A 13751-nucleotide genomic window follows, 5' to 3' on the forward strand; every position below is an offset into this window, starting at 1 on the left:
CAGCCTTCCATCTCCCCCTGTAGTCTTCACCCCCCATGAGGTGACCCCATTCCATCTTTGCTTTAAGCCTCTGCAGCCTTCAGAACCCACATTCTCTCCAGAAAGAAGAAAGGAAGAAATGGAGGGAGGGAGTGGGGAGAGCATGCTATGGGCAGTGCAGGAGACCCTTGCCCCGGGAGAGGTCAGGAGGCCCGGTCCGTTCTGACATCAGGGGGTTCAAGGCTGGAGGCTGACATGATCCCTGCAGTGTGACTGTCCTCGGATCCAAGCCCCCACACTCATGTTATCGCAGAAGCCTCCAAACCCAGCTCCGTTCACACAGTTCCACTCGCACAGGGAACATGAGTTTGAAGGTTTGTTCCATGTTTTTAAACACATGGAAATACACTTACTGTTGGGGCCGGCTAGGCAGTAAATGAAATGTGAGATCTTATTCCAAAAAAGAAAGCAAAAAAAAAAAAGCTAGGTGTGTGGCTCAAGCAGTAGAGCACCTGGCTGCCCAGCACGAGGTCCCAAGTTCAAATTCACATGGTTCCCCCCCCCAAGTTATTTTAACATCTTTTGTTAACAATTAGTTTCACAAGGTAGGGCTCATGTCCCTAGATGCAAACATCGTACCTCGATCAAACTCCCCATTTCCACTCCATTCCCAAACACTGTCATTCTCACACATCTGGTCACATGACCACATTCACTCTGGGCCCTCCCCCCTCTCCTTGTTATTCAACAGTTTCCAGCTGCTGTGAGCCAGCTGGTGTGCACCTGTGGGCCTACTGTGTGTGACCCATTGGAAAGTGGATAGACACACTGCCTATACCCAACCCACCCACGGGCTCTTTAAATCAACTATGGTGATGGTTAGACATTCCCACTTTAGTGAGAGCGAATTCTCTGCAATGTTGACGCACCTTGTTCACTAAGGAGGAATTGATTTTGTTGACCAGCCAGGTGAACGTCCGTCCATAAACAGCCTTGGCGAGGGCATCTCGGGCATAGACGGAGAGTTCTACGGTCAGGGGACAGATCACCTGTGGAGGACAAGATCAAAGACCACAGAGTGACCCCTCGCGGGGTTATGACGACCATGCAGTCAGGGTGGTGTGGAGAGGGCCAGAAGCCTTGCACAGACAGCCTGCAGGTGCGGGTGGAGAAGGGGGGTCTGGGTAGGATGCTGGGGGAGGCTTCTGGATCCCCCAGGGGTGCAGGAGACAGTGTTCCAGTAAAACAGCAAGGCCAAAGCCCCCTTGGAGGTGGCGTGAGGTGGCTCAGATGGGGCTGCAGGCCCAGGCCTCCCCCAGGGCCATCGCCATGCTGGTCCCCCAGGGAGGACAGGGGAATGCGCCACCCAGAGCCATTCTTACCACCTCTGTTTTGGCTTCGATCTTTTTGTGGGTGAGAGCGTCCAGAAGAATGGATGGGCAGAACCCCAGGAGCTGAACAGAAAGGGTTTCAAGGAGCCATTGAAGGACTTGGTTTCCCTTGCTCCCTCGGGAAGGGCGTTTCCATTTCCCCCTCCCCTCCCCAGCCCTGTGCTTTGGAGCAAGTTCACCTTGGCAATCCATTTAATCTCACGGTGGACGGGGACCCGGGCACAGCCTCGCTCGTCTTCTTCAAAACAGATGTTCCCCAGATGCAGAACACTGGCGATAATGCCAAAGAGGTTCTACGAGGTGGGAAGGGAGAGGCAGCTGCCTGGCTGTGATAGCAGCAGAGACATTGAATCAAGGGCACCCCCACCCTCCAAGCTCACATTACCGCTCCAGCCACAGCTCCACTTCTGGCTCACCGCCCCCCCCCCCCAATTGCTCATTGGAGATGACAGTCTCCCAGACTTTTCCTGGCTCTAACCATGATCATCCAATCTCATTCTCCCGAGCAGCTGGGATGTCAGGTGGGAGCCACTGGCCCAGAAGCACTGACTAACCTTCAGGTTTGGTTTGGGGGTTTCGTTGTTGTTGTTGTTACCTGTATGTGTTTGTTGGGCCTCCTGTGTGTCTCTAGTGTCTATATTTGCTAACTGTGGGGCAGACTCTTGGTGAACTGGTTTGGACTGGCCCAGGCCTTACCTCCAGGTCAGAGTCTGTAAAATCAATGATGGAGAAGGCATTGCAAACAGTTTTCCAGTCGTTCTTGTCGTTGATAGATGATTCTTTGGTGCTGTGACCCTGTGACACGACTGAGTCATTAATGCCATGTGGGAGACAATTAAATGAGCACCTACATGGGTTTTTCTCTCCAAAACATGCAAAAAGCCAGCAATCCACATTATAAACGAACAGTTTTTATTGCTTGCCATGGGACTGCTATTTCTTTTTCAAATCTACTGGGAGAGCTGGGTGTGTGGCCTAGTGGTAGAGTGCTTGCCTAGCATGCACGAAAACCTGGGTTCAGTTCCTTGGTACCACATACATAGAAAAAACCAAAAGAGGTGCTATGGCTCAAGTGGTAGAGCTCCAGCCTTGAGAAAGCCCAAAAACAGTGCTCAGGCCCTGAGTTCAAGCCCAGGACTGGCAAAAAATAAATCTAGTAGGAATTTGATTTTTAAATCTCTGTTCCGAGCCAGGCACCAATGTCTCACGCTTGTCATCCTTGCTATTCAGGAGGCTAAGATGCAGAGAATGCTTGTTAGAGGCTAACCTGTTTTGTAGTGGTTGTAGGGAAGTCTGCTAAACTTTATTTTCAAAGTAATCAGCGAAATTCTGAGCTTAAGATGTGGGTCAAATGGTAGAGTGCCAGCATTAAGCAAAAAAAAAAAAAAAAAAAAAAGCTCAGTGATAACACCCAGGCCCCAAGTTCAAGCCTCATGACCAGCACAAATCAACAAAAACAAAACCACAATGTGATATAACTGTGTGGCTTTGTGGCAAAAATTAGGTTCTCAAAAATAAAAAAGGAAAAAAATAATCACAACCGTTTGTTCATTCTGAAGATGAGGTCACAGTTTATTCAACACGACATGAGGTTAGAAGGTTCTTTTTTTATTTAGCTTCATCTATTCAATATAAAATGAGGTTAGAAGGTCCTTTTATCTTTTTCATTTAGCTTCATCTTTCAAGGTAAATGTCCGTCAAGTGTTCTCTTCTTCTGAAACTTCTCTGAGACAGTTTATCCTTATTTTGTGAGAGTTGCTTCATGAGGTCTGCTTTTCCTGACCTGCAGGCTGCTAGCTGATCTCAGTTCAAAGCCAAGTCCAGTCAGAAGGGGAAAAAAAAAATAAAAACCTTTGTGGGGGGCGGATAAGAAAGTACCAAAGACCTGAAATTTTACTCATACAGTTGGGCATTCTAGAACTCTAGTGTAAGCCATGTGCAAATGGAGGTGACAAAGCTGAATCCTAAAAATTCCACACTGGGTCTTGGAATGTGGCTTAGTGGTAGAGTGCTTGCCTAGCATGCACGAAATCCTGAATTCTATTCCTCAGTACCACATACACAGAAAATAAAAAACAGAAGTGGCACTGTGGCTCAAGTGGTAGAGTGGTAGCCTTGAACAAAAGAGGCTCAGGGACAGTGCCCAGGCTCTGAGTTCAAGCTCCAAGAACAACCCCCCCCACCACCACCAAAATCATTAGAGGAGCGCTTTGTTTTTACTTTTGTTTTGTGGTGCTAAGGATTAGAATTCAGGGTCTCAATCCAGCTAGGCAAATTCTCTAGTGACATTTAGATCCTAACCTATAGCTGCTAAGTTCAAATCTCTGGAGAATAGGAATAATGGATCCTCATTTTAATTAATTTATTTGGTGCTGGGGATTGAACCCAGGGCCTTGAACATGCTGGGCAAGTGCTATGCCTCTGAGCTACACTGGGCCGTGAACCACTTATGGGGACATTGGGCTTCTATACCCGAAGGCCAAAGCTATCAAGCAGCCGGGGAGTTGGGGTAGCACACTTGTCTAAGGATCATTCAGGAGAGTACATCCAGAAAGGCAATGAGAGTTCTGGTACATTCTCCAGCACAAACACCCCAGGCCCAGCAGTCTGGCCCTTCCCACCTGAGAGAGGTATTTGTAGAGCCGGGGGTCTGGCTCGAGCCCCAGGCTGGCCAGGCGCTCTGCGTCACCACCAGCCAGCATCTGGTAGAAGATGTGGAAGTTCCGCTCGCCCTGGCTTTGGTAGACGACTCGAGACTTCTCTATCAAGTAACTGATGATGTGCCCGCCCACAGGTACGCCCTTAGAACACAGGAGCAAAATCAAAAATGGTGCCATGATCCTCACCACCTAGCCAACCCTCACCCGCGTCCTCCATGATTAGAAGGCCCTCAGGTGTTATGAGCATAGCGATGTGAAGGTAGAACAGGGGGTAACGCTGTGAAAATACTAAATGAATATGATGTGAAAATACTAATACAATCAATATGATTAGAATGAAAAACAGTGGGATGAAGTAGAGCCAAAATACTTCACAAAGTGTATTGTCAACGCCAACTTGTATCTAAGGGCACGTGGCCATAAGAGATAAAATCACTAGATCAGGACGTATGGCAGTTGAGATGAGACCGCCAGCACCCAGGCACATGGGACAGAGTGATCATGAATGGCTGAGTCCAGACACCTGGCCAGAGAAGAGACAGTAAGCCACCAGCACACTCCTGGGCACAACCAATCCGAAAGAGCCTTTTCTGGGCCCTAACCAATCCAAACCAAGCAAGAAGAAATTTGGACCAGGGAGGAGCAGCCAAGGATCCAAAGGACTCCAAAATGGAGCGACAGCATTTCTGCTGGCCTTAGCCGAGACTTGGGTTTGAGGATCTTTGGCCTGCAGAACCTGCTCCTTGCCGGAGAGGACCAATGAGGACTGAGACTCCTTATGGGGCGCCAGAGCTCACACCCCCCACAGGGCTGGCAGCTGTGTCTAACAACCAACGGGCAGGCCCTGTTCAACTTCGGGACCAAGAGATGTAAGAGAGGTGAGTCCAGGGCCAGGAGTTTGGCCTAGTGGTTAAAGTGCTTGCCTAACATGCATGAAGACCCAGGTTCGATTCCTTGGTACCACATACATATACAAAAAGCCAGAAGTGGTGCTGAGGCTCAAGTGGTAGAGCTCTAACCTTGAGAAAGTCCAAGGACAGTGCTCAGGCCCTGAGCTCAAGCCCAGGACTGGCAAAAAAAAAAAAAAAGAGAGAGGAGAGTCCAGTGGGTGTGCTGGTGAGGCAGGACAGAATGAGGCAAGTTAGGACTAGAATATAGTAACTAGAATATCGTGTTAACTTGGCTAGCCTATGTTAAATCAATAAACTATGTTGCATCATATTACCTGCCTACTGGTGAATTACTTCGCCTGCTCATGATATCAGGTGAGTGAAGTCCAATCTACTGTCACCTCTGATATGTTTCCTGGATTCTGCCTGAGGTGGCTTTGGCTTCCCACAAGGTCAGGAAGGTGCTTTTGTCTTTGGTTTTGTGCAGAAGGGCCATCCATCACACTAGTTAAATTCTGTGTGGTGTGGATGGGGGGTCAAAGGTTTTCCTGTCCATATCAATACCCAGCCAATGAGCACCAGAGTTAGAAAGACAGACTCCGCCCCACAGAGTCACAGTACCCTCGCTGGCATAGGGTCACATAGGACCTCTTGGGAGTCTAGTCCACTGGCCTCATTATTTCCTTTTTTCAGGAAGGTATTATTATTATTATTATTATTATTATTATTATTATTTTGGTCGCTTGTGGGACTTGAACCCTGGGCCTGGGCATTGTCCCTGAGCATTTCAGCTCAAGGCTACCATCCTCCTCCTTGAGCCACAGTGCCACTTATTATTGTTGTTGTTGTTATTATAAAGGTTATGTACAGAGGGATTGCCATTTCCATAGGTCAAGTAATGAGGCCTTCCAAAAAGAAATGTACTCATTTTTTAAAAAAAGGATTTAAAATCCAGAACAGAGATAGAATGCTTGCACGTCAATAGAAACAAAATAATCAATCAAAAGCAAAACTCCATTAACTACCAGGGAGATGGGAATTGTGGTCCCAGTGTAAAAGCACTCTCACACACCTGTGCCCCTAAACTTGTAAAACTGTAAAGGTGAACAACAGGAGTGATGCAGTGACTGTAACCATTGCAACCTGTCAGTCATTAAGGGATTCCCAGACTACTGTCAGCGAGAAGCCTCACCTACCAAGTCTGGGCCACTGCAGGCAGCTCACAACTGTAATCCTAGCTACTCAGGAAACCGGAGAAGTGTGGTTCAAAGCCAGCCTCAGCAGGAAAATCTATGAGACTCTTATCTCCAATTAACTACCAGAAAACCAGAAGTGATGCTGTGGCTTCAGAGCTCAGAGGCAGCATCCAGGCCTCAAGTTTAAGTCCCAAAATAAAAAGGTGGTGGGGGGTTGAAGGCATGGCTTAGGTGGTAGAGTGCCAGCCAACAAGCCAGAGCATCAGATTTAGAGTTTGAGGCCTGGTCTCAGACAAAACCAAACCAAAATCCCACAGTAGCTTAAATGCTCGGAGCACTGTTGGAAATGACCTCTCAATGACAAACAGGCCCAAGTCCACCCACGGAAGAACAGCTCGATGGCAAGATTCATTGTGCAATAAAAATAAGGAACCATGGCTGCTTGAACTCAGGGCCTGGTTGCTGTCCCTGAGCACTTTTGTTCAAGGCTAGCACTCTACTGCTGGAAGCCATGGCTCCACTTCCATTTTTTTTTCCTAGTGGCTCATTGGAAAGAAGAGTCTCACAGACATTTTCTTCCCAGGCTGGTTTCAAACCATGATCCTCACATCTCAGCCTCCTGAGTAGCTAGGATAACAGGCATGAGCCACCAGTGCCCAGCTAACCCTTGGCATTTTTGACGGAGCCAATAAGTGTTCTTTCTACCTCCAGGAGCCCTGGGTAGGTTCTGATACCAGCTGAGACAAGTGCCCAGGAAGGAGCGCCAGGAAATTCGCTGTACCTGAGAGTCAAACTGTATGTCCATGTATTTGCCGAATCTGCTCGAGTTGTCATTTCGCAGTGTCTTGGCATTTCCAAAAGCCTTGGAATACAAAGCACCACGTTAGTGCATGGCGCCTGTCGAATTCCCAACCCCAAATAACGTGCCTCGTATGAAAGCAGAGGCTGGCTGGCAGTGGCTCAGACCTATCATCCTAGCCACTCAAGAGGCTGAGGGCTGAAGATCCAGGTTTGAAGCCAGCCTAGGCAGAAAAGTCTATGAGACTCTTATCTCCAATGAAGAAGCAAAAAGCTGGAAGTGGAGCTGTGGTTCTAGTGGTAGAACACCAGCCTTGGGTGAAAAAAAAAGCTAAGAAATAGTGCCAAGGTGTTGAGTTCAAGGTCCAGTATTGGCACAAAGAAAAAGAAGAAAGAAAAGGGAAGAACAATAACAAAAAACAAAAAAACAGGAGCAGGAGGGAGAAGCCAGGGAAGAAAGCCATATTTATTCAAGGACTTGCTGCCTACAGAGAACTTGGTGTGAACACTGGCCCTGGAGAAAAAGCAGCAAAAAGAAAGGGCTTCTCCCTAGAGTCAGTCTAGCCATCAAAATGACCATGACACTCTTATCTCCAGTGAACCACCGGAAAGCTAGAAGTGGTGCTATGGCTCCAATGGTAGAGTGCTAGCCTCGAGCAAAAGAGCTCAGGGACAGCAACCAGGCCCCGAGTTCAAGGCTCTCAACCAACCAAAACAAAGAGGAGGAGGAGGAAGAGAAGAAAGCATCACTGTACAGCAGTGTTTTCTAGATTAGTGTAGTCATGAGATGACTATATAATAAATCTCCCTCTTCCAGGCAGTCTCTCCATAGCTCCCTCTGTCATCTTTACCTCCAGCACGGGATTAGAGAGCAGGAGCCTGTCGCGAGCTATTTGTAAGGACTCGGTCATGGGGCAGGTGACAGCAAAATACTGCAGGATCTTCTTAGACGCCTCGGTCTTCCCCGCCCCGCTCTCTCCAGAAATGAGAATGAAATGGTTGCTGAGCTCGGAGCACATGGTGCGGTAAGCGTTGTCAGCGATGGCATAGCTGTGGTGGGCGGGGGGGGGGGGGAGGGGACACAGAGACCTTCATGCTGCCTCCTTGGCTATGTGAGCACCTAACCCAGGGCAGAAAGGCAAAGGGCCAGTGTCCAGGTGGCCTTGGCAGACTGTGCTATGAGGATATATATGTGCCCCTCCCATAAGACCTACTAGGTGCAAGACCTACTATGTGTATTCTGTTATTTAAGTTTTATTTTGTGTTTGTTCTGGGACCTTGAATTCAGGGACTGGGTGTTGTCCCTGAGTTTCTTCTGTTCCACCACTTGAGCCACAGCTCCATTCCCAGCCTTTTTGGGGGGATTGTTTATGGGAGGTAAGAGTCTTATGGACTTCTTTGCCTGGGCTGGCTTTGAACCATGATCCTTCCATCTCAGTCTCTTGAGTAGCTAGCGGCTCACAGCATCTGGCTGTTATTTGCGTTTTGATAGCTAAACAAACGTATACTAGATAGCAAAACTCAAATACAAAAAAGGTATTCGAAGAACTTAAGAAGAAATGGAATTTATTTTTCCAACTTAACTAATTTGATGGCTGGTTTCTGAGCCAAGGGCCTCATGCATGCTTACCTCTTCCCTTCCACCAAGCCACACGACCAATCCACCCATACTTCACACCCTTCTATGGTTTTTGTGGCTTTTTTTTGCCAGTCCTCAGGCTTGAGCTCAGGGCCTGGGCACTGTCCTTGGACTTCCTCAAGGCTGGCGCTCTACCACTTGAACCATAGTGCCACTCCCAGCCTTTTCTATGTATATGGTCCTGAGGAATTGAACCCAGGGCTTCATGCATGCTAGACAAGCACTCTACCACTAGGCCATGCTCCAGGCTCCCTCTACGTTTCTTAAAAGAACATACCAATTACTGGCCAGGTGCCAGTGGCTTTGACCTATGATCCTAATTACTCAGGAGGCTGAGGATAAGGGTTCAAAGCCAGCCCAGGCAAGAAAGGCCATGAAACTTATCTTTAATTGAGCACCAAAGAGCTGTGGATCAAGTGGTAGAGGAGTAGCCTTTTCCAAAACCGCGAAAGGGACAGCACCAAGTTCAAACCCCAGTATCAGTACATGTGCCTGTGTGCACACACAGAATAAGGAAACACTAAAATACATCCCCAAGAGATAGTCTATTAACGGTAGGTTGAAACAGCATCTTGTCTAAGGATTAAATAATTCAATAAGCAGGATAACATCTCATGTCTTCTCTTTCTCTTAATGCCTAGGGCACTAAGAACAGAGAGATTAGAAGCTTCTGAGATCGCTAGAAAGCAAAGTGTAACATGCAAAGGTTTATAAATGTCTGAGATGGCTGAGTCTTCCAGATAGATTGGGGTGAGAGGACTCTACATATTAGCTCAGAGACCAACCATGGAGGAGAAGAGGGAAATTCAGCAAAGCTGACCCTATACAAATCCACAGTTTCCCAATTGCTTTCTTGAAGGGTGGGCTGCCCTGGTAAGTTCCTCCCAGTGACACTTCTCTTACCCAGTAGATGGCAGTAGAGCAAGCCCCTGCCCAAAGAAGACACTCTCCAGCCACACAGATTTCTCAACAGAACTCCACCTCTTGCTTATTTGAGAGTTCAAAATGACCTGCTGACATTTCCTAGTATTTTGACTGATTTCCTAAGAAGGAAGCAGCTTAAGGAACATGCATTAACATTATTACTGAACCTGCCAGAAGAAAACAGAAGCTACTGAACATCGTCAAGGATTTGGATGGGTGGAAGTGAAGTGATAGATGGATGGATGGATAGTGTAGATGGATGGGCAGGCATTGTGTGTGGGGGGGGTAGGTGGATGGGTAGGTGGATGGATGGATAGATGGATGGATGGTATAGATGGATGGGCAGGCAGTGTGTGTGTGTGTGTATGTGTGTGTGTGTTTGTGTGTGTGTGTGTGTGTATGGATGGGTGGGTGGGCAGGTGGATAGATGGATAAATGGATGGATGGGTGGATGGGTAGATGGATAGATGAGTGGATGGATGGGTGGATGGATGGGTGGGTGGATGGGTGGATGGATGGATGGGTGGATGGATGGGTGGGTGGATGGATGGGTGGATGGATGGTGGGTAGATGAGTGGATAGATGGATAAATGGATGGATGGGTGGATGGGTAGATGGATGGATGGGTGGGTGGATGGACAGATGGATGGGAAGAAGAATGGAAAGGATGGGAAGAGAGAGACAAGGAAAATAAAGAAAAACACTGCCAGGCACTCCCTGCAGGAGTTACTTACACATGCGGTGGCAGTTCAAAGAAATTGACCCCCTGGTAGAGCTCCATCTGGCTTACGGTGTAGATGCCAAGTTCCTGGTATGGATTCACGGAGACGAGGAGCGTCCCGATGTATGTCTGGGGGGATGGACCAAAGAGTCCATGAGGGATTTGGGGGGTCACCAGCTGTCACCCAGGCTGGTCCCTGTGTGTCACTCAGCCCCAGGACAGGGGTGTAACATAGTGAGTAGGGCAGGTGAGGTGTCTGTCATCAGAGCTCACACAGGAAGAGGGAAAACAGATGAACAATCAGCAGATGGGGTCAGTCTCTAGGGAAGCCAGCATTAAGAAAGGTGTGCAGAGGGTCCCGGGGTAGAAGAGGCCATATTAGCTAGTGGACATGTGACACCTTCCTACAGAAAGTGGCAGGGGATGAAGCAGAAAGCGTACACTCACGTATATGAGGTTCTCGCTGAAACGCTTGCGGAGGTTGTCCACGAAGGCAGCCTCGCTCGTGTAGGCATCCAGGAGCACAAAATCCTGCACCCCGACCTTGTCCCGGGCGGTCAGCGCCCCCTCCATGTGCAAGCGGATGTGTTTCCGCCTCGCCTCTTCTCTCTGAGGGAAAGTGCTGCTGCTTAGGAGGTGGGGATAGAATCACAGAGGCCAGCCCGGGCCAAGTTACAGAGAGGACGCCTAGCTGAAAAACACAGTAGGAGTAAAAGGGTCGAGGCTGTAGCTCAAGTGATAGAGGAGCGGCTTAGTAAGTGTGAGCCCCCGAGTTCAATCCCCAGTACCCTGAGTTCAATCCTCAGTACCCCGGTCCCCCCCCACCCCACAATCACTGGGGTGTGGGATTACTCCTTTGGCTCTCAGGTCATGAAGCCATCAAGGGAGCTCTCTACTACTACACCAAGCTCCCAACTTATGCCTGATTTTTGACAAAATAGTTAAGTACACGAATGGAAAAACAGGGGCTGGGAGTTTGGCCTAGTGGCAGAGTGCTTGCCTAATGTGCAGGAAGACCCAGGTTCAATTCCTCAGTATCACATACATAGAAAAAGCCAGATAGGGTGCTGTGGCTCAAGTGGTAGAGATCTAAGCTTGAGAAAGTCCAAGGACAGGGCTCACACCCCAGGACTGGCAAAAAAAGGACTGGCACATCACAGTTCAAGCCCCAGGACTGGCAAAAAAAAAGGAAAAACATGGGCTGGGAATGTGACTTACTGGTAGAATGCTTGCCCAGCATGCATGAAGTCCTGGATTTGATTCCTCAGTACTATATACACAGACAAAAGCCAGAAGTGGTGCTATGGCACAAGTGGCAGAATACTAAACTTGAACAAAAGAATCTCAGGGATAGTGCCCAGACCCTGAGTTCAAGCCTCAGGACCGGCAAAAAAAAAAAAAAAAGGAAAGAAGAAAAAGAAAAGCTAGCAGGAACAGGTCCTGTCATCCTAGCACTCAGGATGCTGAGATCTAAGGATTGTGGTTTGAAGCCAGCCTGGGCAAGAAACTCTGTGAGACTCTTTTTTTTTGGGGGGGGGGGTCATGTTGCTTGAACTTAACCTGGGCATTGTCTCTGAGCTCTTCAACTCAAGGCTACCCACCTACCCTTGAGCCAAGCCCTACTTCCCATTTTCTAGAGGTTAGTTGGAGATAAGAGTCTCAGGACCTTTTGTGCCCGGGCTGGCTTTGAACTTTGATCCTCAGATCTCAGCCTCCTGAGTAGCTGGGATTACAGGTGTGAGCCACCACACCTGGCTGTGAGACTCTTTTCTTCAACTGGCACACACATCCACACATGCATGCACAAATCCTGGGGGGAAAAGACTTCAATAGCAAAGAAAGACACACTGGCATTAGCACATTAAAAACCATCTAACCTCACTAAGCACTGGTGGGGGCAGGGGGGAATGCAATAGTTTAAACCACAGGTACTGGAAGATATAAGAAGGCATCAAATGCAAACCTCACTAGATACTTCCTATGCTACATTCACTGCTGGCAGAAATGCTATAGAATCCAGCCACCTCCCAGAAAAGACGTGGCACTTTCTGATGAAGTTAGCCACGTCTCCCAGCCGTTGATCCTGCAATGCCGTATATTTACACAAGAGCAATGTAAACATCTGCCCACAGGAAAAAAAAGATGTGAGCATGAAGTTCAACTCTGCCTCCCAACTTCATTCATCACGGCTCCAAGAACTGGAAAGTATCCAAGCACCCATCAACCAGAGGACGGATGGGGTTCCCTCTGTCCAATAGAACAAATACAGCAATAAAAGAAATGATAGGGACTCTGAAGAACACAGATGGCTCTCCTAGGCATTGTGTCACATGACAGGGTCCCCACACACCAAAAGAGAATGCGTCATGCCATTCCATTTACGTGACCTCCTGGGACAAGCAGAGCTAATCTCCAGTGAAAAATCAGAACAATTGTTGCCTGGCTGGGGGGGTAGGGCAGGGGGGGGGTGGGGAGTGGGAGGGAGAGAAGACATCTCTGCAGCCATGGAAATTTTCTGTTTGTTGAAGGGGCCGTGAGTCTTTGGGACTCACTAAGCTCAGAGAGACAAGGTAGAAGTTTATGTATTTTAGTCGTCTGCAATCGCAGATCTGTGACATGGTGAATGCATTGTACGTTGTGGTTCTGTGGAAGTTTGATGGGTTTTTCTTAGCCAGAGGCAGAAAAATTAAGAAGGAAGAAGAGGAAGAGGCAGGGGGGTAGGGACGGTGGAGGGAAAAATGAAAATAGATTGAGCGAATGTCCATCTTCATTGAAGCTAGATATCGAGGGTGTGGGGAATTGTTACGTTTTTCTTTTTTTTTTTCCACAACACAGGGTTTTTCTCCTCAAGATACATACAGAAAAGTCACTTGCACACACACGTTCATTTCTGATGAGTAACATAGTCATCATAGCCAAGGTTTAGAAATAGTTCACATGGGGGCTGGGAGCCTGGCCTGGTGGTAGCGTGCTTGCCTAGCATGCATGAAGCCCTAGGTTCAATTTCCCAGTACCACATACACAGAAAAAAAGCCAGAAGTGGTGCTGGGGCTCATGGGGTAGAATGGCAGGACAGTGCCAGGCCCTGAGTTTAAGCCTCAGGACCAGCAAAAAATTTTAAAAAATAGTCCAGATGCCACTCAATGGACTAATGGGTTTATGTCTCCCTCTCTCCCTCCTTCCCTCTCTCCATCTCTCTCTCTGATAAAATTTTACTCTATCTGATAGAATTTTAATCATGTATCAGGAGAATGATACTCCATCATTTGCAAAAAAAAAAAAAAAAAACCTGGGAAAAAATCTGCTAAGAGGAGTTGGGCGCAGAAAAACAGAGGAGACATGTTTTCTCTTGTATGGAGAAGGAAGGTCTATCTTATAAACACATGCTCACACACACAGGGCCACCTGCAGACACCCACAGAGCTATTAGCCCTAGGATTGGCCTGTGCAGGAGAGAATTCCAACAGAGTAAGTCCTTTGAACAACAAACTCACAATCCAACAAATGAACACCAGAAAGCTGAGACTTGGGGTGTGTGTGTCGGGGTGAGGGT

General features: G+C 48.0%; 1 protein-coding gene across 1 annotated transcript in view; it reads right to left on the reverse strand.

Moving 5' to 3' along the window:
• Positions 1-10804, reverse strand: part of Myo1h (myosin IH) — a 29503-nt gene extending 18699 nt beyond the window's left edge. Inside the window, exons 1-9 of the mRNA XM_090320306.1 lie at positions 10646-10804; positions 10212-10327; positions 7766-7964; positions 6898-6978; positions 3992-4171; positions 2067-2165; positions 1550-1663; positions 1362-1433; positions 909-1028 (exon numbers count right to left, since the gene is read on the reverse strand). Coding sequence (XP_090176432.1) covers positions 909-1028; positions 1362-1433; positions 1550-1663; positions 2067-2165; positions 3992-4171; positions 6898-6978; positions 7766-7964; positions 10212-10327; positions 10646-10771 — 1107 coding nt within the window. The 5' untranslated portion in view covers positions 10772-10804. The remainder of the gene's footprint in view (positions 1-908; positions 1029-1361; positions 1434-1549; positions 1664-2066; positions 2166-3991; positions 4172-6897; positions 6979-7765; positions 7965-10211; positions 10328-10645) is intronic.
• Between the last annotated feature and the right edge of the window lie 2947 nt (positions 10805-13751).

The sequence above is a fragment of the Megascapheus bottae genome, chromosome 28, assembly GCF_031878675.1.
Source record: "Megascapheus bottae isolate mThoBot1 chromosome 28, mThoBot2.hap1, whole genome shotgun sequence".
NCBI lineage: Eukaryota > Metazoa > Chordata > Mammalia > Rodentia > Geomyidae > Megascapheus > Megascapheus bottae.